Source organism: Convolutriloba macropyga, chromosome 4 (assembly GCF_964194025.1).
Source record: "Convolutriloba macropyga chromosome 4, txConMacr16.3, whole genome shotgun sequence".
In the NCBI taxonomy this organism is placed as follows: Eukaryota; Metazoa; Xenacoelomorpha; order Acoela; family Convolutidae; genus Convolutriloba; species Convolutriloba macropyga.
The window spans coordinates 64423588-64451552 of record NC_134471.1 but is presented as its reverse complement, the minus strand read 5'-3'; the positions used below and the strand labels follow the sequence as shown (position 1 = coordinate 64451552).

The 27965-nt window shown below is 36.2% G+C and overlaps 2 protein-coding genes across 6 annotated transcripts in view; both read left to right on the top strand.

Moving 5' to 3' along the window:
- LOC142338607 (selenoprotein S-like) overlaps nt 1–27965 on the top strand; it is a 482730-nt gene that overhangs the window by 184218 nt on the left and 270547 nt on the right. The gene's annotated exons all lie outside the window — the stretch shown is intronic.
- Nucleotides 178–21944, top strand: LOC142338606 (uncharacterized). Of its 5 annotated transcripts, none has more exons than XM_075388432.1 (5): nt 178–249; nt 772–1064; nt 6656–7410; nt 13193–13382; nt 21486–21944. In XM_075388432.1, the coding sequence occupies exons 3-5, from the start codon at nt 6961–6963 to the stop codon at nt 21749–21751; spliced, it is 906 nt and encodes a 301-aa protein (XP_075244547.1). In that variant the 5' UTR covers nt 178–249; nt 772–1064; nt 6656–6960; the 3' UTR covers nt 21752–21944. The 5 variants fall into 5 exon arrangements, 4 of the variants coding, with proteins under 4 accessions (XP_075244547.1, XP_075244544.1, XP_075244548.1 ...); XM_075388429.1 differs by having other exon boundaries at nt 772–1117; XM_075388433.1 differs by having other exon boundaries at nt 772–1117; nt 13179–13382.

Sequence of the window (27965 nt, the reverse complement as noted above, 5' to 3'; positions counted from 1 at the left end):
TGTGAACAGTTATACGCTCAATTTCATTCAACTCTTCGAGCCATGATAGGCGTGTGTGGGTCGGATGATTAGACTGACAAAGAAAGTTCACCTAATTCGATGCGAGAGAGAGTTTACCCTTGAAGGTCAAAGAACAACTATAACATCGTTATCAGCCCTCCCCACTCTTTGTCCAATCAATAATCTGCTGGTGGGACTTATTATTACTGTGACAAATATTTCTGTATTAGTCTCTCAAAATCTGAAACGGTTCCATCTTGTCTTTAGCTTTGTTTGCTTCTATTATTCGATGACTTTGCCTAACCTTTTCTTTCAAAATTTCCCCCGAAATTTTCCCCAGGCTAGTTGTTTGATGCATTTGTTCTTATTTTCTTTCGAAGGTTTTTTGTTAATTCTTAATAGTTTTTTCATTATAAATAAACAGACCTTTCTTAAGTGAGAAAGAAAAATGTCGTTTCGTTTTGTAACATATGGGTTTAAAAATCGGTGAATAGAAAAGTTAACTCATGCACATGTTAACTTTTTGTTGACTTTGGTGTCAACTTAATTGAATGACAAGAGATTATAACCAGCCGCTGTTGGGACAGATTTGAAAGCGGAGGGGGGGGGGGGGGGGTAGCTAAACAAGGAAAGTCTCGTTCGGTTATGTATATCTTTAGAGAAAGTCGTATTTGCTGAAGAGTGGAAAGAATTCTTTGCATTTATTGTTTCAAATTCTACTGCAGGAGTTAAAGTATGGAACCGTTTCATGCTTAATGATTTTGATTGAAGCTCATTTCGGCCATCTTTTAACCAAGAATTGATGACCGTGCGGTACTTACTATAACCATCATTACATTCAACTAAGCTTTTACACTAACGTTATTTGTTGTTACTATATATTATTTATAATCTTTTATTGTGCGACGCGTAGCCTTTTTTTGCAAACGATCAGAACTATTTGTATGTGTATTGTGTTTTACTGCATCATGTGATTTTCGTTTTTATGACCGCTAAAGCTTTGTTACAATTTTGCTGTTACTGCACCGAAAAGATTCTCTTTTAGTAACTTATTTATCGTTTATGTTAGCTCTTCGTTTGTATTTTTCCGCTTAGCGAGCGTACAATTGAAAATAAAGTGCTGTTTCAATATAAATATAAATAAAACGATTGCATTTTCTGATTTTACGGAGGCAAAATTAGTTTTTAGCAGTTTCCAGTCAAGAAATGGTCTGGATTTTGCTTCCTCGTTAATTTTGTTTGGTTGATTGCTTTCCACTATAGTGATCATTGAATAAAATTCATTATTATTATCAGAGATAACGTATCATAGCATTTATTGTTTCCACCTTCATGGAAATTTCAACATAATTGTTTTAACCGTGCAAACTAAACTTAGCGATTTTATTTTTGCTAAATGGTCTTTACGTACTAAAAATGCTATCATTTAAAAATTGTTTATTATGTGACTTATTGAGGTAGTGTCGTTTCTTAGTTTTAAAAAAGTTTTTAAAGCTGTGATAGCTAATTCAATGTTGTTGGGACTTCTTTTTAATTGTACAATCCAAGAACTTTATTTAATTTTTACCCCAATTTTGTACAAAATTTCCAGCACTTTTAGGAGACAAATGTGATCTTGAAAGGAGATTAACTAGTATTGAAAGGGCATTAAGAAGCGTTGCTGCTTCTAAGATTGTTTTACATGTCTAAGTATGCTTTACATGTCTGTTATAGAAGCAAGATAGAACTGGAAAGGCCTTCACTCAATATGAAAAGCAGCTAATTTTGTGCGTTCAGCCAAATCTGTTCATTTCTTTCTTCCTCATTTTTACATTTTGGATGAATTTTTTTTGCTGGGAGTGTAAAATGGTTATAAATGAATGCTTTGCTAGCGGAAACAATGACACTAAAAATCGCGGAATTATTTTCACGTCTTTTTGAATACATTAACATTTAACAATTTTGCCAAAATATTTTTTAAATAATATTTTTAATTGTCTGTGCTCGGTTTCTGTTTGTGCTCGATATCTGATACATGTTTTTCTTTCTGATAAAAACTAGCTTGCCTTTTTTCAAGAAATAATGTTGAATCAACCGCTTGTTTGCTGTTTATGCTAATTCGCCTTGTCTATTGGAGATGGAATTTAAAACTTCATTTTTTTGCTCCAATTCTTTGCATATTTTTGTTGCTTTTTATTTTAGTCTGACTTGAAATATAGAGAAAAATATTACTTTTTAACATTTTGTTTCCTTCCTTATGCAAAATAATTAATTTAGCTTTGTTTTCTCATCATCAGATTATATTAGCTTCAGTTGTTTAAGTTTGTTTTTAAATCGGGAAGATACAAAAAACAGAAGAAAGAACAAAAGAAAATTGTTGATCTTTTTGACGTCGTTGAAACCCCGTTGTGATAACCGTTAATTGTATAACTCGTCGAGTAAATAAGTTGTTGGCGCGTCTATGACTAATACGAAAATCAAACAGTGCTGAAACTTCTTTATAGTTAGACCAATTTTTCCACTGCTCTTTTCTCCACTGTTTCTACATAATGAGCGGCGGTAAAAAAGCAGTGCAATCAGCTACACAGTGGCGTATGTTATTCAACTGTTGTAATCGCAACTCGAGTTGATGAGAAACAACGCTTCACGGTTCCTGTCGCCTGCTCGGAGTTACTCACCCGGAGTCGGGATCATTTAAAATTCAGCGTTGAATCAGGAAAAAAACATGCTTTATTTTTATGATGACAGTATCAAGATCATGGCAATTTATGCCATGAAAAGGGTAACTTTCAGCAATCATTTATGCAGTTGATATGTACATGATGACTTTTATTCATGCGCATGTTAATTAACATCCTGTTTTCAATATGTGCATACATGTAATTAAGTCTGCGTTTAAGCTACTCAGAATGCGTAACACCCACGCTAATCGTTATTTGAAGGACGCCGCCACTCTTTGATCTCATTCTAGCGCGCTGCAATTAAATGCCTCTCTGCAAAATGCGCTCTGCTAGTTATGCCTCTCTGCAAATAATGCCTCTCTGCAAAATGCGCTCTGCTAGTTATGCTTCTCTGCATAAATAATGCCTCTCTGCAAATCATGCTTTTACGATGTACAAAATATCTTCAAGAGAAAAGTTAATTCATGAATATATTGGATAAATAAATAAGGAGATAGTATATATAAATAAATATTGGAAAATAAGGAGTTAAAGGGAGTTAATTAAATAGTTTTGATTCTCAGTTTTGCTACTCTTCACTGTCGACCTCCGGCTAACCTTCCGCAGCTTGTGTTGAGTCTTGCACAGCTTCCATGTATGATGGATCACACTTTTCCATCGTCCTCCGACCTCCACAAATTTGCATGGCTGCCAGGAGGAGGCGTTATAAATGCCATCACCGACCTCCGGATGCTGAATTGAATTGATTGAATGTAGAATTGATTGCGCATGTAGAATTGATTGCGAATGCTGAATTGATTGCGAATGCTGAATTGATTGCAAATGCTGAATTGATTGCGAATGCTGAATTGATTGCGAACGCTGAATTGATTGCGAATGCTGAATTGAATTGATTGAATGCTGACAAGGCTGAAACGAATGCACAATTAGGAAAACAACCGACTAACGTGCAGGGGAGGTGGGGGGTAACTAGATCGGGGAGGGGGTTATTACTGGTGGTGGTGGTGGATGGGGGGGGTAACTGGATCGGGGGGGAATGGGTTGTTAATCTCTGTTGCTGGGTCGTGGGGGGGGGGTGATCCAGTTATTTATATTCTATTTTATAATCAGTACTGAATCACACACACCCTCGATTCAGTTATTCATCTATTTTATAATCTGCAATCTAATTATTATAATCTGTTGACTTCGGCTCTTTGCTTTTTGGACTATCCCCCCCCCCGATCCAGTTGTTTATATAATCTATACTCTATTTTAATCGTCTGTATAACGGTTATAATCTGTTATAAACGCGCTTATGATGAAATAAAAAAAATTCGACTGAGCGAACCATTTTGGTTAAGTTTTTACCTTTTTCAAAAAAAGTATCCGCGCTCGATGAGGCTTAACTTTTTCGATGACCGAACATTGTTTTGGACACCAAATCGACAATTTTAGTCCAATTGTGCACATTTTTGGTGCACTGGCTCCACTTTAGCCCTAATTGGGGATGAAATAAAGAAATTGGACTGAGCGAACCATTTTGGACAAGTTTTTACCTTTTCCAAAAAAAAGTATCCGCGCTCGATGAGGCTTAACTTTTTCGATCACCGAACATTGTTTTGGACACCAAATCGTCAATTTTAGTCCAAGGGTGCTCATGTTAAACGCATACAGGCTAGTAAATTGACAAATTGAACACTTTTCTGGCTCCACACTTTTCTCGTGCACCTTCGCCACGTGGCGGTCTGTCATGTACTTGGCGTTTGACTTGTAATCGCAGTAATCGCAAACGAACACTTTCTTCTTCGCCACTGAAACTCTTGTACTACTCAATCCCCTCTTTCTATTAACCTTTGCGTCTGGCTTCACTGTTCTCATTAATAATTTACCATGGCACAAGTCAGTTTCAAGATCAATTATTCCCAGATATAATGTATCCTCCGTTATAATTATCGATTGCTCCAGTTGAAACTCAAACACAACATCATCGGTGGCCATGGTAAACAACAGAAAGGTAAACAATAGAAAGGTAAACAAGAGAAAGGTAAACAAGAGAAAGGTACACAAGAGAAGAAACACAAAGCAACAATCAGATCTGAAATACACAACATATGAAGACCATTGAGTTACTATTCAGACACTAGAAAAAGGTAAACGGAAACAGACTGATAAACACTGGGATTGACACCCCACGGGCGAAGCCCGATGCTTGCCTACTACTTCTACTACTACACCACAACTTATTTTGATATTATTAATTCTGACTCGCACATCGACATCCGCTTCCGCCTCCGCCTCCGCCTCCGCCTCCAACCTCCGCCTTCGACCGCCGCCACAAGCACTATTACACCACAACTTTCTGACTCGCACATCGACCTCCGCCTCCGACATCCGCCTCCGCCTCCGACCTCCAACTCCGACCTCCGCCTCCGACAGCCGCCACAAGCACTACTACACCACAACTTTCTGACTCGCACATCGACCTCCGACCTCCGCCTCCGACCTTCGCCTCCGACCTCCGCCTCCGACCTCCGCCTCCGACCTCCGACCTCCGCCTCCGACCTCCGCCTCCGACCTCCGACCTCCGACCTCCGACCGCCGCCACATCGACCTCCGCCTCCGACCTCCGCCTCCGACCTCCGACCGCCGCCACATCGACCTCCGCCTCCGACGTCCGACCTCCGCCTCAGACTCCACTGCAAAGATGTAAATGCACCAATTTATGGTATAGTTTGAGCTAGAATAGCTTTTGAGGGTATCGCCATATTAAAAGTTTTAAGCATGATGTCAGTTATTCGAAATTTTCAAAACTTGCTATATCCTTTGTATGTACAGTCTGATGGATGAGAGAAATGTGAAACATTCTGTGCAGTGTTGACCAAGAATGTAAATGAGAATGTGAAGAAGAAAGGCAGACTGGGATATTTCTTAATCGACTCTGGGCAGACTGGCAAAAGTATTTATACTGCTATTTGTCTGGTTCAGTACTGGTTACAATTGAAATGAAATGGTGCAGCGCTGAAACTCACTTTGAGCAAGGTCCGGGCAACAACCTGGCTCCACGTATAAATTTTTGTTAAATTCTCGATGGCGATTACAACTTTCCCGATATTCATTCCCCTTATCTAACACCAACTTTAAATTTGTTCGTAATTGTTGCAAATGTTGCTTAGCAATCGATGAAAATGGGTAATTTGATATTTGAAAAATGATCATTAAATCTATTCACTAAAACTTAATCAAGCATATTTTTTATGTACGAATTACTGTTAATAGCTTGCAAGCCATTTATTACTCTGCTGTCTAACAACAAATAAAAAGTTAAATTAAAAGAAAGCCCTTCCCCTAAAACGGTAGTCGGTCAACTCTGGTACAACAAGTCAACTTCTGAGTACAAAATTCGTCAGTAGTCAACATAAACAAAATGAATATCAATAAGAACAAGGAAGGAGGATGAAAGTAATAAACTAACTACGAGCACATCTTTAGCACCCAATCAGCAATTTAGTCGTACACAGTAGTAGTAGTGTTAGTAGTCTCACCTCTTTGACAACGGTTCCTATCAACGTTTCGACTGTAGAGCATCGTCGCAGCGCGCGGGATCCGTGAATAGCCCGGGAAGTGGTTACTCCCCCTCTCCCAAAAAATGAATCCCCCTCTGGGAAAAGACCGTTTTTGATCGGTTTCGAACATTTTTTACCGATGTTTACAAAACACTCAGTAACTATCACTTCCTATGTTGAAAAAACGATCAAAAACGCTCAAGCCTGTCAAAAAACATAAGGACTTTGACCGTTTTCTCCTTAAAAAACGATCATTTCTTACGTTTTTTAAAAAAATTCAACGCGTTTTTTGAGCACCGTAATTTTTCTTTATCCTGGGACCAGTTCATATTAGGGCTTGCAGTTCCGGTAAATTTTGCCAGAGTTTCAATTTGATTCCAAATCATGCCTCGAATCTGGAAAACATACGCTCCGCTCTTTGCCTTGAAAAAGCACTTATTTCGTTGCTAGTCTGGTTATAAATAATTTTGGATATTTATGCTTCAGCAAGTTTTACAACTTATCCGGTTACCACGAAACGGTTTGAAATTTGTTCACGCCGCTTTGTTGTTCGCTGAAACTAAACCAAACAAATTCGGAACAAAGTTATCTCAGCAACCAAACTAGTCAATAAAACATTTTCCTACTAAAGTTGCAAAAGTTGAGCTCGTAAATTACTTCAATCCGTTATAAAATTCTAAATGTCCGCGATCGGAACCCTTTCCCGTTAGTGTCAAATTTATTACGAGCCGGTTTACTATAGCTAGTCTGGATAAATGGCCCAAAATGCATGTATTGGAGTTTTGTTCATGCTTTCAAATGCCTGTATGATATCTCTTAGCGGTCTGGCATTTCGCTACAGTCAGTTTCCAGACAATGTTATCACATCATGGACTGGGTTTTTGGGTGCTATTTTTGGGCTATCATTACTACAAACGGAAATTACAAACAGGAAATCTTTACTATTTTTAACCAATTCTTTTACGTGGATAGTAGCACTATGTGGCTCTATATTCGGCGGCAGTTCTATATTTTTCTTTTGTTTATCATTGCAGTATATAATTCCGTCGGATACCTTAGTTGTTAAGTTTTTCACAAGCATAACTGTCTCGATTATTCTGGAGATTATCAAACTGCGCAAGAAGCCATCATTGTTAGCAGTAGCCTCCATATGTTTTGGGCTCGGCGGGACAATAGCCATATGCAAACCAGAGACACTGTTCCAGGTAGTGGGCATCTTTTTCCGTCTTTTATAGAAGGTGAAGTTATATTTGGGTGCTTACTACTTAACTCCGAAGGTTTTTCAAATTACGATGAGGAACTGGGTGGATGTTACAAATCCCGCCAAAATCATAACATTGAAAGCTTTTTCTCCGTTTGTGCCCACCAGTACGTTATGCACCCGCCAGTTACAGAGCACGTGCCATTACATGGCAAATCATAGTTAAATTATGACACGTGCGTCGGGGGTTGTAAATAATATGCACTCACTAAGCGGGGGGGGGGGGGGGACAAGCGGAAAAGATCCCATTAAAATCAACAAAAAATTATAAAATTTATGCTTTTCCTTAAACATAGTATAAAGACAGATTTACTAGCGTAGTGAGGCCTTTTCATTTTCGAGGATGAGTTATGAGTTAGTTATGTTAATGATGGGTTTCCGAATAGTCAGATTTACCTCAACTTTTGAGGAAAGTAGAAGTTTTTCAATGTTACCTTAACTGAAGTTTTAAAGTTATTCAAAGTTTTCTAGTGTGAAACAGTTCTCTTTCTTGGAAAAAATTTCTATGCAACTTCATTTGCAGAACGTATTTTATGGCGTATAATTTTTATGTTTTGTACGTTTCCCAATTCTTTGCAATTCCCTGCAGTTGGGTTTTCAGGAAAACAGGACTTTAGTTTGCATTACGTTCCAATTTTGACTCAGACTTTCGGCCGAGAAAAAGATTCTTTCCGTAAAACTAATGCAATTGGAAAATTAATCAAATGCAATATATCAAAAACTGTCAAACCTTATCAACCTTTCCGGCCAATTTTGTGAAACTGTACCCAAACCACAACCATCTTGTCTGATCCATCCAAGCCGCACAAGAGCGAAGGGTGGTTATCAGGTTATCAAGCGCATTATTCTGCTGCAAAAGTGTCAGCAATAACATTTTTTAAATAATTTTTTAGCTGGTTAGAAGTGGTTCAGATGCTCAGTTACTATATAATTTAAAGTGCCGGGGGCTATATAGACTTCAGAAAGTGACACAAAAATGAGTGGGCGCTTTTGAGACGATGTCTATAATTGCTCTCAAACCAAGTTTGTAGCCATTATATTTGTCCTGTAGTCTCATTAATGCAGTTTTTCGCTTGACAGATTTTTTTGTGACACTTATAACTTTTTGACTTTGAGATCAGGATCCAAATACAAACAAAATGCTGAAAAATACAAAAATCTGTCACCGTATTGTGAATATTCTTTTTTCACTTCCTTGTATATCTCATGAATTTTATCCAAACCCACCGTAGCAATTGTTGTCATTGCGCACTATTTCAAAAAAGTAATTTCTAGACATTAACCCAATCCCCTGAATACCTTTCAGTCAAGTCTTAGTAATAATTCGTCAAAAGCGGGAAAATGTTGGGATAACATTTCGGCTGGGAGAGAGCTGTCCCTGTATGTAAAAGGTTGGGTTGTCATAGCGCATGCAAATGGTTGGGCTGTCCTCAGCACAAACTTGTCTCTTGCATGGGAGGTCAACCAACCCCCCCCCCCCCCCCGATTTTCTATGTAGTAAACGTTACTACTGCAATAAACAGTTAAAATCAGGAGGGCAATTAGTCTCCGAGCATCTCGCAGAGCTCTGCTAGTCTCTAAGGAGCCAATTCATCGAAGTTGCTGAGAACACAAAATCATACTATAAAGGGCATCTTTTGAGGTTTGCAACCTCTGTTTACCACATCTACCACCCCTTCGCACCTCAACCTACACCCTCGTCCCATCGCTTTGCACCGCACTTCGTCCCAATCAGTTCTGACCTCCAGCCCTTATTCTTTTTGCTGGGGCTACCCCCAAAATTAGCCACTCGCCGGTCGTTTGAGTGCAGTTTGGCCGATATTAGTCGGTAATGTTTACTTTTGCAATCATAAGATTGGAAAAGCTCTAATTATTGGAAATTCTCTAGCCTGCCTCTCTAACATTGCAATTAAAATCTAGAGCAGCGAATCAAGGCACCTGTCACAGCACAGCACATGCTACTTCACGCTTGGTCATTCTATGAACGCTTGATATCTTAAGCTTCATATACTTGGATCGATGGCACAGTTTTTTGGAATACAAAGATTAAAACATCAAATTTGGAATACAGTTCAGAGGACAAGAGAAATATTTGACTGTACACGATGTGTTTGCAAACCATGTTGCCAGCAGAGAAGTTATTTCAGGAAGTCATCTCAAAACATGTGTAGCATAATTACAAAATTATTTGATTTAATGTATTTCATCAATAGCTTTCTCGAAGTTTTGAGAAAACTTTCTAATCAGTGACTGCAAGTCTATCGAAAATTACGGAACCAAAAAAAGTTTTACTGCAACTCTAACTAAAAATAAGGAACCAAAAATAATTTTACTGAACACAACTGAGTAAAATTTAGTATTTTTTGAACGTCTCAGATGCAGTTAACATAAGAAGCTGAGTACCATCAAAACGTGTGTGTGTTCAAATGAAAAATCAATATTCTAAACGGTCATAATATCTGTGTTTTATTTCGAACACCATTCTAATTCCTTTGTTTTGATTTTTTGAATGCATTAAGAAGAGGATGAAAACGGAAATATTTCTCCACGTCACATCAACAGCGGACAAGTGGTTCAAATTAAGAGTTAACTTCATGCTGCAATTCGTTATATTTATGCTGTTTGTTTATTGATGTAGTTTTTGATTTTTTATTGATGCAGTTCCTGATTGTTTTTTGACATGAGGAACACAACCGCTAAATGGGCATTAATCTGTGTTTTTTTTTGTTTTTTTTAAACCAGCAGTGGTTTAAACGAGCGGTGCAGATATGTTTTTTTTAAAACTAGCAGTGGTGTCGAAATTGCCTTTTAAACCACTCTGCGTTTTATCAAATTGTTATGTCAGCCCCTTTTTGTGATCTAGTTACACAAGAATTAGAGTGTTTCATCGGCCAATAAAAAACTAACTGAAAAGAACTCGGAAGGTGTATAAAAATATTATTCATCACATTCTGTAATAAGAACACAAATGTAGATTTCTGTCCATATTGTCCCCGCCCACATAATTTGACTGGTGGTAAAAATTTATACATCATCATCTTTATCATCATCGTGTTGTTATAAGCACTTTTTCTGGAACTCAAAAGTCCTCCGCCGTGATCAGTAATATTAACTTCGGAATAAATGCGTCTTTAAATCTCTTTTGAATAATGGATAAGATTCTGTGGTCCTTAGCTTGACTGGCAGGGAATTCCATTGAACGGCACCGCGGGTGTCGAAAGATTTTAATCCAAAAGCTGTTGTTCTTCGTGGAACTGTTTTTTTCTTCAAATCATTTGGTCGTCTGGCACGGATCTCTTGCTCAGTAAACACTTGAAGATAAGATGGAACTGTAATTGGATTATACGATAGGTTGTTTCTTGTTTTCAATTTTTGGCCATTCATATCTTCTAATTTCAGCATTTTTTTCATCAAATTAACGACCCATAAACTCTTATACCTATTCGAAGTTCGATATATTCTTTATCGAGCGAGGCAGATTTTTTAATATTAATTTGAACAATAATCTTGTTGTTGAGTTTGGAAGCATTTGGCACTTTCGAAATAGTAAAATATTATACCTTTTGATATGGAGAATGGGTTGTTCAGAAGTTTTTTTTCCGTCATAGTTTGACTAATGGACTATGTCAAGTTTATATTTAAAGCTTCCATTTTTATTGTCTATTGGGTCAATTGAAACAAGTCTGTTGCTGATTTTGTAGTTTGTTCGGTTTCGCTTGGTTACTTTTAATGCTTTCTTTTTATAATATAAGTTAAATTTTCATTATCAGTCTTTTTTTTGTGATTTTAAAAAGTGCTAATTTGAAGTAAATGAAATAATTCTGATAAAACTTCGAGCATGTTTTTGACTTGTTCTCGAGTATTAGTGACGTAAAAGTGTTTTAATCTAAAACATGGTCAAAATAAAACAAAAAAACCTGAAAATTTGTAACTTCAAGCTGGCCGTCTTTGATTAAAATTCTTGTTAGCTCCAACAAAAACTATCTTTTCCTTACTTCTTTAAATCGAGTTTTCTTTTTCAATTATAAATAAGAACGGTCAAGATCCAATATTTCTGATCAATCTCTACAGATTTTAATAGTACTAAAATTAGCCTAATAAGACGGGTGAAGATGCATATTATGAGACCACAATGGACTGCTCTGGAATAATCGGAGTATTGTTCGCTGCCTCGTCTGGACTGTGTGCTTCTCTCTTCTACTTGGTGCTCTGGAAGAAACCCGGAGCTGTTCCTGACAGCTGGCCTTTTCTCTGGTCTTTTGATTTTTTATTGATGCAGTTCCTGATTGTTTTTTGATATGGGGAACACAGCCGCTAAATTGGCTTTAATGTTTTTTTTTTAAACCAGCAGTGGTTTAAACGAGCGGTGGAAACATGCTTTTTTAAAAACTAGCAGTGGTGTCGAAATTGCCTTTCAAACCACTCTCCGTTTTATCAAATTGCTATGTCAGCCCTTTTTTGTGATCTAGTTACACAAGAATCAGAGTGTTTCATCGGCCAATAAAAAACTAACTGAAAAGAACTCGGAAAGTGTATAAAAATATTGTTCAATACATTCTGTAATAAGAATACAAATGTAGATTTCTGTCCATATTGTCCCCGCCCACATAATTTGACTGGTGGTAAAAATTTATACATCATCATCATTATCATCATCGTGTTGTTATAAGCACTTTTTCTGGAACTCAAAAGTCCTCCGCCGTGATCAGTAATATTAACTTCGGAATAAATGCGTCTTTAAATCTCTTTTGAATAATGGATAAGATTTTGTGGTCCTTAGCTTGACTGGCAGGGAATTCCGTTCAATGGCACCGCGGGTGTTGAAAGATTTTAATCCAAAAGTTGTTGTTCTTCGTGGAACTGTTATTTTCTTCAAATCATGCGGTCGGCTGGCACGGATCTCTTGTTCAGTAAACACTTGAAAATAAGATGGAACTGTCATTGGGTTATACGACAGGTTGTTTCTTCTTTTCAATTTTTGGTCATTCATATCTTCTATTTACTGCATATTTTTTCATCAAATTAACGACCCATGATCTCTTATACCTATTCGAAGTTCGATATATTCTTTATCGAGCGAGGCAGATTTTTTAAAAATAATTTGAACAATAATCTTGTTGTTGAGTTTGGAAGCATTTGGCACTTTCGAAAAGGTAAAATATTATAATTTTTGCTATGGAGAATGGGTTGTCCAGATGTCTTTTTTTCGTCATAGTATGACTAATTGACTATGTCAATTTTTTATGTAAAGCTTCCATTTTTATTGTCTATTGAGTCAATTGAAACAAGTCTGTTGCTGATTTTGAAGTTTGTCCGGTTTCGCTCGGTTACTTTTAATGCTTTCTTTTCATGATTTAAGTTACATTTTCATTATCAGCCATTGTTTTTGATTTTAAAAAGTGCTAATTTGAAGTAAATGAAATATTTTTGATAAAATTTTTAGCATGTTTTTGACTTGTTCTCGAGTATTAGTGACGTAAAAGTGTCTTAATCTAAAACATTGTCAAAGTAAAAAACCTGAAAATTTGTTACTTCAAGCTGGTAGTCTTAGATTAAAATTCTTGTTTGCTCCAACAAAAACTATCTTATCCTCACTCCTTTAAATCGAGTTTTCTTTTTCAATTATAAATAAGAAAGGTCAAGATTCAATATTTCTGATCAATCTCTACCGATTTCAATAGTACTAAAATTAGCCTAATAAGACGGGTAAAGATGCATATTATGAGGCCACAATGGACTGCTCTGGAATAATCGGAGTATTGTTCGCTGCCTCGTCTGGACTGTGTGCTTCTCTCTTCTACTTTGTGCTCTGGAAGAAACCCGGAGCTGTTCCTGACAGCTGGCCTTTTCTCTGGTTTATGTTGGGTGCTGGCATCCTTGGATCTCTCACATATCGACCGTGGGGAGACGCTTTAGGTGAGATCTTGTTAAATTCGCCACTGACTAATCCCGAACCGACACTGATAGTCCATTTGGGGCTTAAAATCTCACCTTGGTGCGCGAACTAAGCCCGTTCTGCCCGCCCGGGCCGACCACCACGAGTAGTTCAGTACTGAATCTGCATATTTCAATATTAATTTGTAAAATCAGTACTGAAACCGCATATTTTCATCTAAAATTTTGGTCATTATGCCGCTAGAAAAAATCTACCCAGACTGTTCAGATTAATTCAAGAGTAAAATTAGAACTGTGAAATTTGTCAAAATGTTGAAACTTCATGAACATGTCAGGAAAGCATTCAAAATACATGGATTTTCTCCGTAAAACACGTTACCAGTTTATTATTGTTTAAACAACTACATACATCCCTGTAAACTGTATATCGCATGCATACGAGGGGAAGGGGTGCGTTTGGGGTGCTCGATGGTTCCGTTTCGGGCGCGTGCGTGGTGTGTGCTGGGTGCCTTCGGATACTTGTTTTATAACCAAAGCGCAGAATTTCGACGCGAAATCTGCCGGCTCTTTTTGCAGGTGTAAGTAATTATATGAATTTGCTGTGTTGTGATGTAGTTTGTTGCGAACATGTATGTGTTGTGATGTAGTTTGGTGTGAACATGACTGTGGTGTGATGTAGTATGGTGTGGAAATTACAGTGGTGTGGTGTATGGTGCATGTGAATATCCTAGGCAAACAAGGTCTGAAACAGGTTAAAAACATAACGTTATTTAGGTCGACAAGAAATATACAATTATGTTAATTAGACCGATCATTGCATGATAATAGTAATGGCAGATAAAAAAATCTGCCATTACAAATTGGAAGTGCTATTTTGCTCAAAAAAACTGATCAGTGTATAATTCGACATGAACATTTTAGTGAAAGGAAATGTAAAATGATATGTACAGTTATGGATTTACTCTTGTTTAGTACAAAATACTCTGTGTGGTAAACCCGCGCCAATCAATTTTACAAATCAGAAGAAAGCTGTGCAGTTATAGTCAACCAATGACTCTCTTCAAGCCCGTAAGAGGTCTGAACCGCTAAACTTATCTTTGGTTAGAATTTTATGCCAGCACCAATCAAATATCCTCAATCAACACCTTTTCGTTAAGAAAAATCTTTCAAAAGTTTTTGAAAAGCTGAAACAGTAATTAAATTTAAATTTGTGTTTCCAATAAACATTGAAGCTTGAAGTTTTCAAATTTTCAATTTTTCTTCTCTTATGATACCCGGGGGCTTACATATATAATTAACAATTAGTTAGCTCTTTTTTAACCAATTTAAATTTTCAATTTTTTAATCCTAGAAAAGCTGTAAATGAAAGGCCTTTTTAAAGAGACGCTATAGAGAAAGCAGAATTAATGTTTAAAATTTTTTTTCAGAAGATCAGGATCTGATTATTAGAAGCAATTCCGCATTGAGCGCTAGTTTTAGGTCAGCTTGTGTATAAACTGGTCGTCGAAACACTGGTTGTCACTGTTTTCCACGATAGATATTTTCCTCTGTATATGTTACAAAACAATTTATTAAGGCAGAAATTGGAGAAATAGCTATGTTAAATCGAATAAACGTTCCTGCGATTGTTAATTGCGGCTTGAAAGTCTAATAGCTGATTAGAGCTCATATCTTGAAAAGGAGCCAATTCATTAAGTAACCTTTAAATAATTTAAAAAAAGAATGAAAACTTTAAAAATTGTTTGCTCGTGAAAGAGATGCCACTGAACAACTTGTTTGCAAAAATGAAATTAAAATGCTGAATTGTCCTGCACAACAAACAATTTTTAAAACGGCTATTTTGTAAATTGCGTTCATAGTAATTTTGCGTTCATAGTAAGTGAATTTGACGCTCACTTTGGCGTCAAGGAACATTTTAGGGATCTTTTCTCATTACTGCATTTGATGAGAACTTAAAAAGAACATAACGTGTTGAAGAAAATCAATCATTAAAACTGAAAGTGTATTGATAACGAGTTTCCACTAAATTCTAGAAACAGTGTGGGAGTAACACACAAACAAGTTTACTATATTATTTATTGGAAAGTTGATTGGAAAAGTGTCACGAAAGATTGACAAATGAGATTCATATAACTGATGAATTGAACGAAATGAAATTGAAATTATAGCACCAGAAGATGAAAAATCAAATAAAGACAACGAAATAAAACTAGAATTCATATGAAATAAGAGTCTTGAATTTATCAACTTGAGTTTTTACAATAACCTGATTTTCCGCATCAAAAACAGACGTACTTTGTGTTCATATTCTGATTAGTTGTATTCTGGAGAAAGTGTTAGTGGGCAGATTCGTGAATCGGGATTCTTCCGGTTGTTGTTCCTCTTGATTTATCATTGCAATAACGGATTTACAGTTCTTTACTATTCTGGTACTGGAATTGTCTCGGATTCGCTTACTAAACAGACTGAACTTTCGAATCCGTAATAAGTGGGAGCTTTTCCGGAGCGTTCGCCAGTGGATGTCGAAGGAGAGGAAGTAGAGGAGGTTGCCGAAGTCTTCGGAAATGGCGTTCTTCTACTACGAGTGGCAAGTGGCTAATGTTTTGATGGCTTTCATGCTGTCATTGCTTTCAAGATGTTGCTTTTGGCAGAAAAGATGCCCGAAAGATTGTCATTGTCTTTGTCGTTCTTTAGTATCTTCTCTATATTTCTTCAAGTACTCGATGTGTTGTGCGATTTTCTCTCCGGTGGTTTTCTCATAGGGGAGAGGTCGATGCTGGGCATATTGCCTCAGTCATGTACTGCGTTCCGCTTCTGTTCCAAATTTAGCCTTATCATTGTTCCTAACTCGATCTTCAGGAACTGCGGGTTCTCAAATTACTGTGGTTGTGGGAGAAATGCGAAGTAATGTGCTTCCTTGTTCAAGTGTGTCCCATAATCCTCGAAAATCTTTCTCTAATCAATTTGTCACTTTTCGGGCTCGTTTGAGCTCTAGCGGTTTTTCTAGTGGTCCGCTAATGTCTATTTGATATTCCTTATTGGAATCAAAACAATTATTATATGGTCTCCGCTTGGATGCGGGAATTACTGGTTAAAGATTTTTACATATCTCCTTACAAGGCTTGCACTTGGCTACCTTGTTTAGAATCTGTCTGTGCATGTATGGCCAAAAGGCGTATTGGCCAAGAGAAATCAAGCTCCAACTTCCTGAATGGGTTAGGTGAAGGGAACCCAGAAGTGCTTCTTGTATCGATTTTGAAATCGCCATCCGTTCGTCAATGCAAACACATCCTGACCGAACGTGGAGATCGCGCCAGTATGAAGGCATGAAAGGAAAGGATTAACATCCTTACACCTTTGTTCATGATTTTGTAAGATGCAATCACGGACCTCTTTAAGGACAGCACCTTTGGTTTCTTCTTTTAAAAGCTCTACATTGGGTGTTGTTTGTCCCTCCTTTGAGGAACGATTTTTGTTGACAACTGAGTTAAGGGTTGATTGAAACGTCAACCGTCCTGGGTTTCCTGAGGGTGAGGAGTGGAGTTTGAGGTGATGTGAGGATTGTGTTGCTCATGCTTGTTAATGTAGAAGAGTGGAATTGTGCTGCGTTTGCGGAAACAGATTGAAGCAACTGATTGCTACGGCACTTTAGTACAAAAATCAATTTCGAATTGTTCGTCTGCTGAGTATTAGTGGTGGCAGGATTGAAGTTTGTCTTGTTTAGCGCATTAATGTGCTGTGGTTGACAGGTTTGAGGTGCGGAATTAATATAATTTGCTGCAATTGCGTCACGAATGCGGGTAACTGTTACAACCAAAAATTTCTCATTAGATTTGTTTGTAACTTTTGCTTTTTGATTTGGTTGGCAGGAAATATAATCTTAACAATCCCATTTTGGCACCTGGTATATGTTCAATATTAAAATCGACAGGTAAAAATTGATCCACCCAACGTGAGAGACGACTATTATAAGATTTATTAGATCGATGTTCTTTCATAATTGATTGTAATGCTCTGTGGTTCCTAATGACAGACAAACTACTCCCAAGAGTTCTAATTCCCTGACACTGTACCTTTCCTCGTTGCTGTTAAGGAAACTTGATGCAAATGATATTATTTGCCAACCTGTTGGTTGCCTTTGTTCCAGCGCAGTGGCTAAACTTGCGCGAGAAGCGTCGCATTTGATGTGATTCTCCAAATGTGGATTATAAGGCGTGTTTTCAGTTGTTTGCTACTTTATTTTTAAAGTGTTGGAAATGTGATTCAACTTCATCATTTCATTCAAATCTTTTGTTTTTTTAAGAGAGGGCGTAATGCACGACATAATTGTAATAGATTGGGTATGAATTCACCCAAATGATGTTCTGAGCCTAAGAATGAACGCAGCTGTTGAAGATTTTTTGGTGCTGAAAGGTTTTGAATTGCTGAAGATTTTGATTCTAGGGGAGTGATAGCGGATTGGCTGAATTTGTAGCCCAACCTTTCGATTTCAGTTTTGGCAAAGTGACCCTCAGGTAAGTTAATTCTAAGAGTCTTCATCAAGTTTTTAGGACATTGATAGACTAGTTTAAGTGATCCTCTTGAGATCCTCGACTATCATTTGATGCGTTTGGGTTAATGTTTTGTTGATGGTTGTCTTATAATCTTTCTTTCAATATTAGGCAATATTTTTATTTTTGTGAATAGATTTGTTTAGAATTTTAGAATCCGAGGATAGTTTTATAGTTTTATAGTTTTTAAATCTCCAATATTGATTGGAGATATGCAGTTTTTTTATCTGAGCAACTATTAACTTTTGTTAGGAGTTTTTTATCTATTAATTTTTGAAGTTCTTCTTTTACTAACGATTGAAGCTTAATTGGTACTCGTTTACCATTCTGATGAGTTGGAGTGAACTTCTTGTGAAATGTTAATTTGACAGTGTATTTGCGAGACTTATGGAAATTCATGTGCATTTTGTTGTATAATTGAACATTGATTTTGATTAACATCTATGGATTCGTTATGATTGATATACAGAGTCCTAACTGAGGGAACAGATCACGTCCTATGACTGGTCGATGTCAATGTTCTACGACTGTAACTTTAACATTTTAAGCTATCTAGTCATTGCTTTCTACTGTAGTGTTAATAACACCAACCATCTTGATTATGTCAGTTGAGAATGTTTTTAAATCTTGCAATCAAAGGGCTTTGTCCAATAGCTATCTTTGTTGTTCATACTCACTGCATTTGTGAGACTTTTATGAATGATCGTACAGTTATTGTTGATGTCGCAGTTTTTGCTGGACAAATTGGCGATGGTTGGGAGACCAAGTATAACCACAGTTGGGGCAGAAAGACAACTTAAGGTGATTTGTATTCCTACTGGGGGTTCTTCAGGACTTTTGAATGTTGTTGACAGAAGGATTAACGTTCGAATTGGACGCCGTGTATGCGGGAGTTTCAAAAAATTTAAATTGATTTTGTATACCCATCTTTACATAAATGGCGAGTTCTAACGCTTTCTTAAGAGTTTTTGGTTTTTTAGGAATTCGCGTTGGATTTCCCCATCTTGCTTATTTACAATGAATACGTCTCGTATAATCGATTCTTCGTAACAGCCAATAACACAGTTTAGAGACAATTCTCGCAAGCATCCGTAGAGTGTTTGACAGATTCGCCCTTAATTTGTTTTCTCGTCAAAAAAAGTGTAACGATCGGAAGTTATGTTTCTTTGTTTTGTAAAGACGTTGTCAATATTTTCCCACACGTCCTTTGTTGTTTTTTGGTCTATCTGCAAAGTAGGTTCTTAAGAGCCGAAAATCTGACGACCTTCCGTACCTACACTGAGATAGATAAAAGAGATGGGTTTGCTGTCATAAAATTTCCAGGGTCTGTCACCACATAAGATTCACGCAGCCTCAATCTTTTTGACATTTATTCAACAATGTATTTTTTAATCGTTTGTTCCAATTCTCCGATTGCGTTCACTTTGAGCCGGTTATCAACGTCTTCTTCATAGATTGGTTCGGGTGGTAGAGTTAATTTGTCTGGAGGTGCCTCACGTAAAATGTCTATCGAAATTCCTTTTGAGCCAGAATTGCTAATTTTAGGATAATTCTCCATTTCTTCCATCATACCGGGGTTTCCAAGGCGGGTCTTTATTAGAAAGGTTCAATTCCCCAGAGAGCGCTTTCTTTTGGTGCTGACTACGCCATGTGATATCTCGTTAGGTTGATTAGCTATTGTAGTGCTAATACTGTCCAATTTAGATGAGTTGGATTCGCAGCACGAATCCGTTTTCAAATCTGAGGCTTGAATTCGCAGATTTTTTAACTTGGAGCTGGAAATCTGATGCGATTCTGCGCTGAAATTAGCTTAGAAAACTCTTACGTTTCCACTTCGATTTACTGCGGACTCAAAGCTAGAGGACTAGGAGAACAACTGAATTTGATTAAGATTAAGAGAAGAATGAAATGAAAAGTAAAGTGAGTGCCATGAACAAATTAATATCTTTTTCAGACGGAGGTAAAATATCACCAAGTGAAATACCAGCAGTAATTGTGATATCATACTTTAACAGATCAAGGTCAATAAATGTCGTAAATATTTGATTAGTCTACCACGCCCCCAGTTACAGAGCACGTGCCATTACATAGTAAATCTTAATGAAAAAATTATGGCACGTGCGTCTGGGGATGTAAATAATATGAATTAACTAAGCTGGGGGGCACAACCGGAAAAGATCCAATTCGACAGTTTCCAAAACTAATTTGTGCCTAATTTTAAAACTATGTTGTCTAAATTTTAACTGATTCCTCGACCCAGTAAGCGTAATTTCGGAAGAGAAATATTCAATACTTTTGACTTCATAACGTTTTCGTAAATTCAAGTTCTCAACTACAGTTACTTTAAGATGCTGTTTATAAGTTTTTAAAAATCTCGTTAGAAGTTGAATGGTGGAATTTTCCGATTGGAATAACCTTGGTTAAGCTTCTAACCAAATTCAGTCTGTCTATAATTCTATACTCATTTTTGGGATTAAAACAGTGAGTGTGTTCTGGTTAATTTGACCTCCAGATTGTCAAAGACAGCAGTTGGCCAGGGACGTAAGATTAGCCAAAGTTTAAACAAACAGCCCCGAGGTGGCGTGTCTCGACATTAGCCTTTGAGATCGAATTGAAACTGAATAAAGTTAAAGCAACTTCAAGCAATCACATAAATGATTAATGCACTTTGTTCTTTAGCAAGTATAAAGAACAAAACAAAACTTCGCGTTCTCTTAGTTTCAAATGGGTTCAAAATTAATAGTAGACAAAGATAGATTGCTGTAGTCCTGAGAGAAAAAGGCACATACGTGAGATCAGTTTTGATTAATCCAGGTTGAGGTGTCAGGGTAAAATAACCTCTGATCAGACAAGTTTAAGATTCTTAGTTTTTAATTCAATCCCGCACCAAGCAAACCGCTTTGTAACATGCGTCACACAAATGAACCCTATAGAATAGTTGGTTCAAATGATAACAAGATAACTATAATACACATTAATCTCCAAAAATATCTCATTAAAATGAAACAAAACCAAACAGAAATTGGACCGAAAAAAAATGCTTTTCAAAGTTATTCATACTATCGGCAAAGAAAAGCGCAGCAAAGCCAAAGAACAATTCGACGTTTCCAGTGAATCATCAAGTTTGATAGCAGGTTGAATTGTGAATGCAACTGAGTTGAACGTTGTGGAACACAGACCACGCGTCCATAGGCGATTTCTTTTGGAAACTATTGATTTAATTTTTTTTGAAATATTTGAAAAGCAGCCAGCATGGTGTTACATTTTTTGAGATCCTTCTTTTTATTAGTCCGGTTTACAAAAGATGGTAGGCCAGAAATAGGCGTAGAAAGCCTAATAAGCTGAACGAAGGAGAGGGGTGGGGGCAGAAGAGCGTTCGGATCTTTTCCGTTTGTGCCCCCTCCCTCAGCTGAGTGGGTGCAGAGCATTTGCACCCCCAGTCGCACATGCCATATTTATACAGAATACTTAAATTACTACGTAATGGCACGTGCTCTAAGTGGGGTTGTATATCATAGTGGGGGGGCGCAATTCAAACAAACGCAGAAGAGATTCCTGATTTTTAATGTTTTAGGAAGCTGTACAAGTGCGCTGCGTGTGTGTGCAATAACCTCTTCTCTCTGCCAGGTAGGGTGTGGCATCACAGCCATCAAAGCCATCCAGCACATTGCCCCCTCAGCCGCATTCGTATTCCAGCTCTTCTCATCAGCTATCACATTCATCCTCCAAGCCCTCATTTTCCCAGGAATCTTAACCTGGTCTTCTTCAATTGGAACTGTGTTAGTGGTGCTCGCGATAGTGCTGAATACTTTGTCAGTGAGACGCGCGAACAAAAACTGATCCATTCCGGTTTCCATCAGAGAGGCGAAGATTTAAACATGAAATGAGAAACTGTGAAAAAATCAATAGCAGAACTCGTCCAGAAATATTGCCAACTCCGGTCATAGTTTTTTTATCGTGTTATGTTGACTTTAGTTTTTGTATGATTTTTGCTTATTGACTTGTATAGCGTAAATTGAACGAGTTATATTTATGTTCCTCTTTGAGCTTCCTGGATTTATTCGCGATTTTGCAAAAGGACTAAAAAATGGATGTTACTTCTACTAAGCACCTTGGAAATCAGTTCATAATTAAACCCCCCACTGAAATTAATTTATGGTTGCAGAAATTTTTCAAAATGGGGGAACATATATGCGAAACAGGCGTTTATCCTTCGGTCAAATTTTCTTTTTTATTGCTTACGCGCAGTATATAAAAATGTAATTATATTGAATTTTAGAATTTCGTTTGAAAGCAAAATAAAATGACAAATTTGCTTATAAAAGGCGTTGAAAAAAACAAAAATGGAAAAATAAACTTTAATTTTCACGGGCTTCTTCTATTCTTGTAACCAATTTTAGGTTTTTACTTTACTTTTTGTAACTCAACGGATTCCAAAATTAAACAAAACACAGCCAAATTTAAAGAATACGGGAGTCGCAAAGTTACAGACTCAAATTTTGTAGAAAGGAAAAGAAAGGGAAAACATTTAACTCCTTCTTTTTTCTTAGAAATCATAATTTAAATTTGAAACTATATAGTTCCATGTAGTTAGTATATTTGAGTTTATTTGCCACAAATCGTCTCAAAATCAATAATTTTGATACTTCTGAGGTACAAAAAATCTATAGAAAACAATTTTTCTTGAGAAAAAGAAAAAGGCCAAACAAATTTGAAACTTTTTGTCTGTCCTCTTGTTATTTTCCCTGTCCTGTTGAACCAACTATTTTGCGTTGTCAATTAGCGCCTCTGTATGATAGAATACTTGAGCAGACAATGGAAAAAATATAGTGGCATAATTTTAACGTTTATGAGTTAAGAAGGAAAAAGATGAAAAGCCTTTTAGAAGAAATTCTGCTGTCACTTTCAATACAAACAAAACCAACGAAACCCTAAAGCCACATCCTTACACTGAACCTAAAAATCGGAACTTGTTAATTTTTTTTAGAATTGATAGGTTTTGGAATATCTGAGTCAACCGTTAACAAAAAATCATCAGAATAAAAGCAACGTTTGTTCTCCAATTCTATGTTCTGCTCATTGTTCCTGACTTTTCAATTACTTTCAATTTTAGGCTATTCGTTGGCATTTAATTGGCCATCAATTAGAGTCAACACAAAAGTGAAAACCTGATTAATAGACTAGTATTTTTGCACCTTTATAAAACTCAACTCACGAAGAATTTTTGGAAGAGTAGAAAATTACATTTTTCTTTAAATTTTTCCTCCAAAAGCTTCTATACGTAATAAACCTTCCCAATTGGTTTTAGTTGCTTAACATGACATTAAAACTGTTATTAATTGTTAGTTATAATTATTATAACGGTTGCTAAACTTGGTTTCCGAATTTGGTTCTTTTAGGGACATTTAAAAACAGCACAATGGGAGAAGCAACCACTTACGGCAGAAATGAAACAAAAAAGGGCTTTCTGTATCAACCTCGTTCACATTAGACTTAAAATGGCACTCCATGCTTGCACTGATTAATTGGTCGCTGTTTCATTAAGTATGATTTAATGGAATTTCTATAGGAGCCTTTTATATGTTTTCTTTCCATATAATAAAGGCTGCTAAAGTCTATTTAGTAAAGTAAAAAATAGTTCCTCTTCAAATTGCTGCAAAATACTAGACAAAAGCAAGTTTAAGTTAACTAATGGCTCTATTTCTAACATTAGGTGAATGTGTCAAAAAGGGAGTTTTTAGCTCGAAGAAGCTTTTTCCAATTGACACAAAATTTAGTAATCGAGTCAGAGAATCCACGAAAGTTTATATCCAAAAAGTCAGTATTTTAATTTAAAAAGGTCAAAAACCTATAATTTCAGACTCTTTCTTGGATTTCTCAAGCAAAAACTGATGTTTATTGTTTGAATTTTTACAAAATCGTAAATTTTTCCAATAATGGAAGCATGAAAAAATAGCATGAAACAAACTCATTTTCAAAAACGTCATGAAAGATTTAATTTCTGTTGATTTCTTATCCGGTAATAGTTCCGCTGAAATTTTTTATCTGATTTGTTGAAGATAACTGACTTGTCTGTGCTTCCTCGGGTATTTTTCTGCAAAAAAAATTAATGAAGATGCACCCGGTTTTACATCTGTCAAATATATATCAATAAGAGGTTTCGGACATTTTCAGTTTTCTTATTAAAGGAATCAAGTGCTTCATTGCGAACTTTGCAAAATTGATAGCCAAAAATCTTGTCAATGCAGAACAAAGAAAACTTTGAGACCTATGCTGGAACCTTCTGGTCTATTCTGAACATTCAGACTTTGCCGAGCCGCGCTGTTCTTTTAAGGTCGACCCGTCTGCTGATCAGAAGTTTTCCTTGATCCGCGATGAAAAAGTGCGCGTATTAATTATGCCATTTATTGAAGAGTTTAGAAGGGAACGCAGAAATCCGCAGCAGTTTTGAAATTCAATTTACTATTGTCTGATTATGGGTGGCAAATATAAGTAGTAAATTAGCTCATATAAATAGTGTGCATCACCTGCCAAAGCTTGATCTGAATGTGTGAAATCAGTTCGAAGTTACCGCATGTGCTTTCTCACTTTTAACTTTTGAAGTCACGCTGAAACCCCTCCTTTCGAGCTAGGTTTCGCCAAGGAGATTTGTACGAAAATGCGAGTGATTTCTTATTTTGAGCGATTTGGTCAGAATATACGCAGGCATGTTTTCTGTTATCAAATATGACCATTCAAGTTTCTGGTTTTCTACCGGTTCTAGCACAACATGCTTCTTTCATAGCAAAATAATTAGTTTTTTCATGATACATAGAATGCTTGTTAAAGGCGAAACGAGCCTGATTGTCCCCATCAATTTTCAGAGGTAATTTACAAAAAAAATCCTAAGTCCTCTAGAATTCCACTTAGGTGGATGGCTTCTTTACTCGCTTCAACAACAGAGTTGAACCCTGCTTCAGCAGTTGATGTTGCTACAGTTTTTTTGGCCTTACAACTTCAATTTAGTGCTCCAGCTGACTCATTTAATTTAAAACAAAAACCTGAAGTACTGTTATCTATTTTCTCTGCCCAATCAGCATAATAAAAATTTAACAAATCCAGAACTTGAGTGTTACGGAAAGTTAAAGTGTGATTTGTTGTTCCTCTTAAGTATCTAAGAACACGCTTGGCCGCTTTCTAATGAAAATCTCCGGGATTTTCAACAAACGAGCTTAGAGTGTTAACAGCAACACAAATATCGGGTCTACTCGACAAAGCTAAATAGTTGAGACAACCTATCAAACTTCGAAAGTTAGTTTTTCTCATTCCAATTTGCTCCTCACTCCCATCCTGAGGACAAATTTTTTTGAAAATTTACAATTCTCTTCTGATAGTGTACCAATTGGCTCATAATCGATCATTTGGAAAGTTTCTAAAATTTTTTCAATTTCATTTTTCTTGACTAATTTATACTTCTGTAGAATTCCTCTCAATTTTCATTCGTAAGAACCACGTCAATTCTGAATAATCACCAAGTTTGAATTTCTGGGAAACTTCAGTATAAAACCAAGCACAAAAATTTTCAGAAAGGCCACAAACTATTAAGTCATCTACCCGCAAACAGAGAAGACAAATTATTTTTTCGTTTTGTCTTTTTATAAACAAACAATTGTTATAAAATGTGTTAAAAAAACTTAGTGTATTCAGGAAAGCCTTTAATAATAAAAACCAGTTTCTTCCAGAATGTTAAAAACCATACAACATGTTTTTCGTTTTACAAACAAAATATTTTCTAATTTCATCCAAAATCTCAAAATCTTTAGGTTGTTTTATGACTACATCTTCAATTGGAGCGTTTAAAGTAGCGGTCTTTATGTCTTTTTGTTTTCATTGATAATTGTTAGAAATAGCCAGACACATTAAAAGTTTAATAGTTGAAAGTCTAGCTGTTGGAGAGTAAGTTTCATAAAAATCTCTTCCGAATACTTGACTAAAACCTTCTGCAACAAAACGAGCCTTATAGCGACATTTTTCACCATCAGCATCAATTTTCAATGCAATCTGCCGTCTTCTTCCTACTGATTTTTCATCACTTTTCACTAAGGACCAAGCTATGATTTCAACCAAAGAGTCATATTCATTCTTCATTGCTCTGAACCAATTTGAATTCTACAAAGCCTCATCAACATTTTTTGGAAGCAAAGGATCGATAGCGATTTGACTAAAAAATCTTCTTTTGATTTGTTATCAATTTCTTTGGCTAATTTTGGCGTTTTCATGTGTTTGAAGTAAAATTCAATTTCATTAAATCTCACGTTTCTCAACGTTTGAACTTTTTTTCTCCGTTTCCATCTTCAAATCCAATCAAATAGCATTTACTTTTATCAGAATTCCCAAAAAAATCCTGTTTATGAAGTTTTATCTAATTTGTTGAGAAATCATTTTTCAATATGCATGAATGCAACACAACCAAAAAGTTTGACAAAAATGAATCAGATTTTTTATAGTACATCAATTCCAAAGATGAATTCTCAATAGCTGAACGCAAAAGCTTGTTTTTAACGTAAATACCATGTTCAAAGCACATGCTCGATGTTTTTTTCCAAGCAATCGTTAACCCAGAAACAGCGAGCCATAGCAAAAGAAGGTCCCCAAGTTCTTTCAATTTTTCCGTCTTCTTCTAGAGTATATAGAGCAGAGTTTTTAAAATGACTTCCTTGGTTCCTAGAAAAACGCTTCAACTCATTTGAAATGTATTTTCCACCTCCATCAGAAACTAAACTTCCTGTTTCCGATATCAGCACAAAACTGTTTATACTTATCCAAGACCTCGTCTTTTGCTTTCAAAAAGTAAACTGTTGAGAAACGACTGAAGTTATCTACAAATCCAATGGCATGACAATGCTCATCAACAGCTTCAGGAGAAATTTTTCTTAAGACATCTTTATGCACAATGACCAATTTTTTTTCACTCTTGTCATGCGAACAGGCAGTATTTTACTCACAAGTTTGACAACTTTTAATTTTTGAATCACCTATTTTCGTACACTCATCAAATTCTGGCAGACGTTTCAAATAAAAAAATTGCTATGACCCATCATTGTATGCCACATTTGTAAGCTGTAAACTTTAAAGCAATCTTCATAAGAACAAATTTTGCACAAAATAAATCCATTTTTCAACTTGAACGCGAAACGATATTTTATTGAAAACAAACTTAAGTTTTTTTTCATCGAAATAGACATCAACACCAGCTTCGCCAAGTTTTGGAAAACATTTTATGTTTTTGAGTTATCAAGTACGAAAAAAGCATCTTCTGGAATAACTTTTTTCATTTCTTAATTGCTAATTTTAGCAAAAAGCTCCTAATATTGAAGAATGTGTTTTGTTGGCATTGTGAGTTCAGTCAAAAAAAATCAACCAAGTTAGCAAAAGTACTTTTTATCTTTAATCATGTAGTTTGTTAGGCCACAGTAAATGATAAAATCTTGATGTTCAACACAACTTTAACTCGACAAAAAGCTAAAATTTTCCTCTTCTTGTTCCTCATTAACAAAATTTTGACTTTCTTTCGAATTAGTTTTTCGTTAATTTTTTTGGCATAGGATTCAAATCTCTTATTACTGGAACAATTTTTGGCTATATGTCCAACTTTTTTGCACTTAAAACAAGTTAATTTTGATTTAAATTTTTTGTTGTTAGCTTCATGTTTTTGTGCACGACAAAATTTGGTAATGTGCCTTTTCTTGTGACAATTCAAACGAGTTCAATCATTGGTAAAGAAAACTGTTCTGATTTCTCTGTAATTCTTTCGTTGCGTTTCTTATTTTTAAAATCAGTCAAATCACGTTTAAATTCATCTGAGGTTTTACCTTGACCATGTTTTACTAGAGTACAAAATTTTTCAAATTCACGAGAAAGTCCCTTTAAAGTATCGAGACAAACATTTTTTCACTTACTGACTCATCGAATTCGGAAAGTTTTAACAGCATATCTTTGGCCCTAGTAATATAGTCTCATATAATTTCGCTACTATGCTTTCTCAAATTTGTTAAGTCAGATATCAGTTTTTGTA

Coding starts and splice junctions, on each gene's coding strand:
- LOC142338606 (XM_075388432.1), top strand. CDS start 6,961: ATGGCCCAAAATGCATGTATTGGAGTTTTGTTCATGCTTTCAAATGCC. Junction 7,411..13,192: donor AACCAGAGACACTGTTCCAG/GTAGTGGGCATC, acceptor GCATATTATGAG/GCCACAATGGACTGCTCTGG. Junction 13,383..21,485: donor ACCGTGGGGAGACGCTTTAG/GTGAGATCTTGT, acceptor TTAATGTTTTAG/GAAGCTGTACAAGTGCGCTG.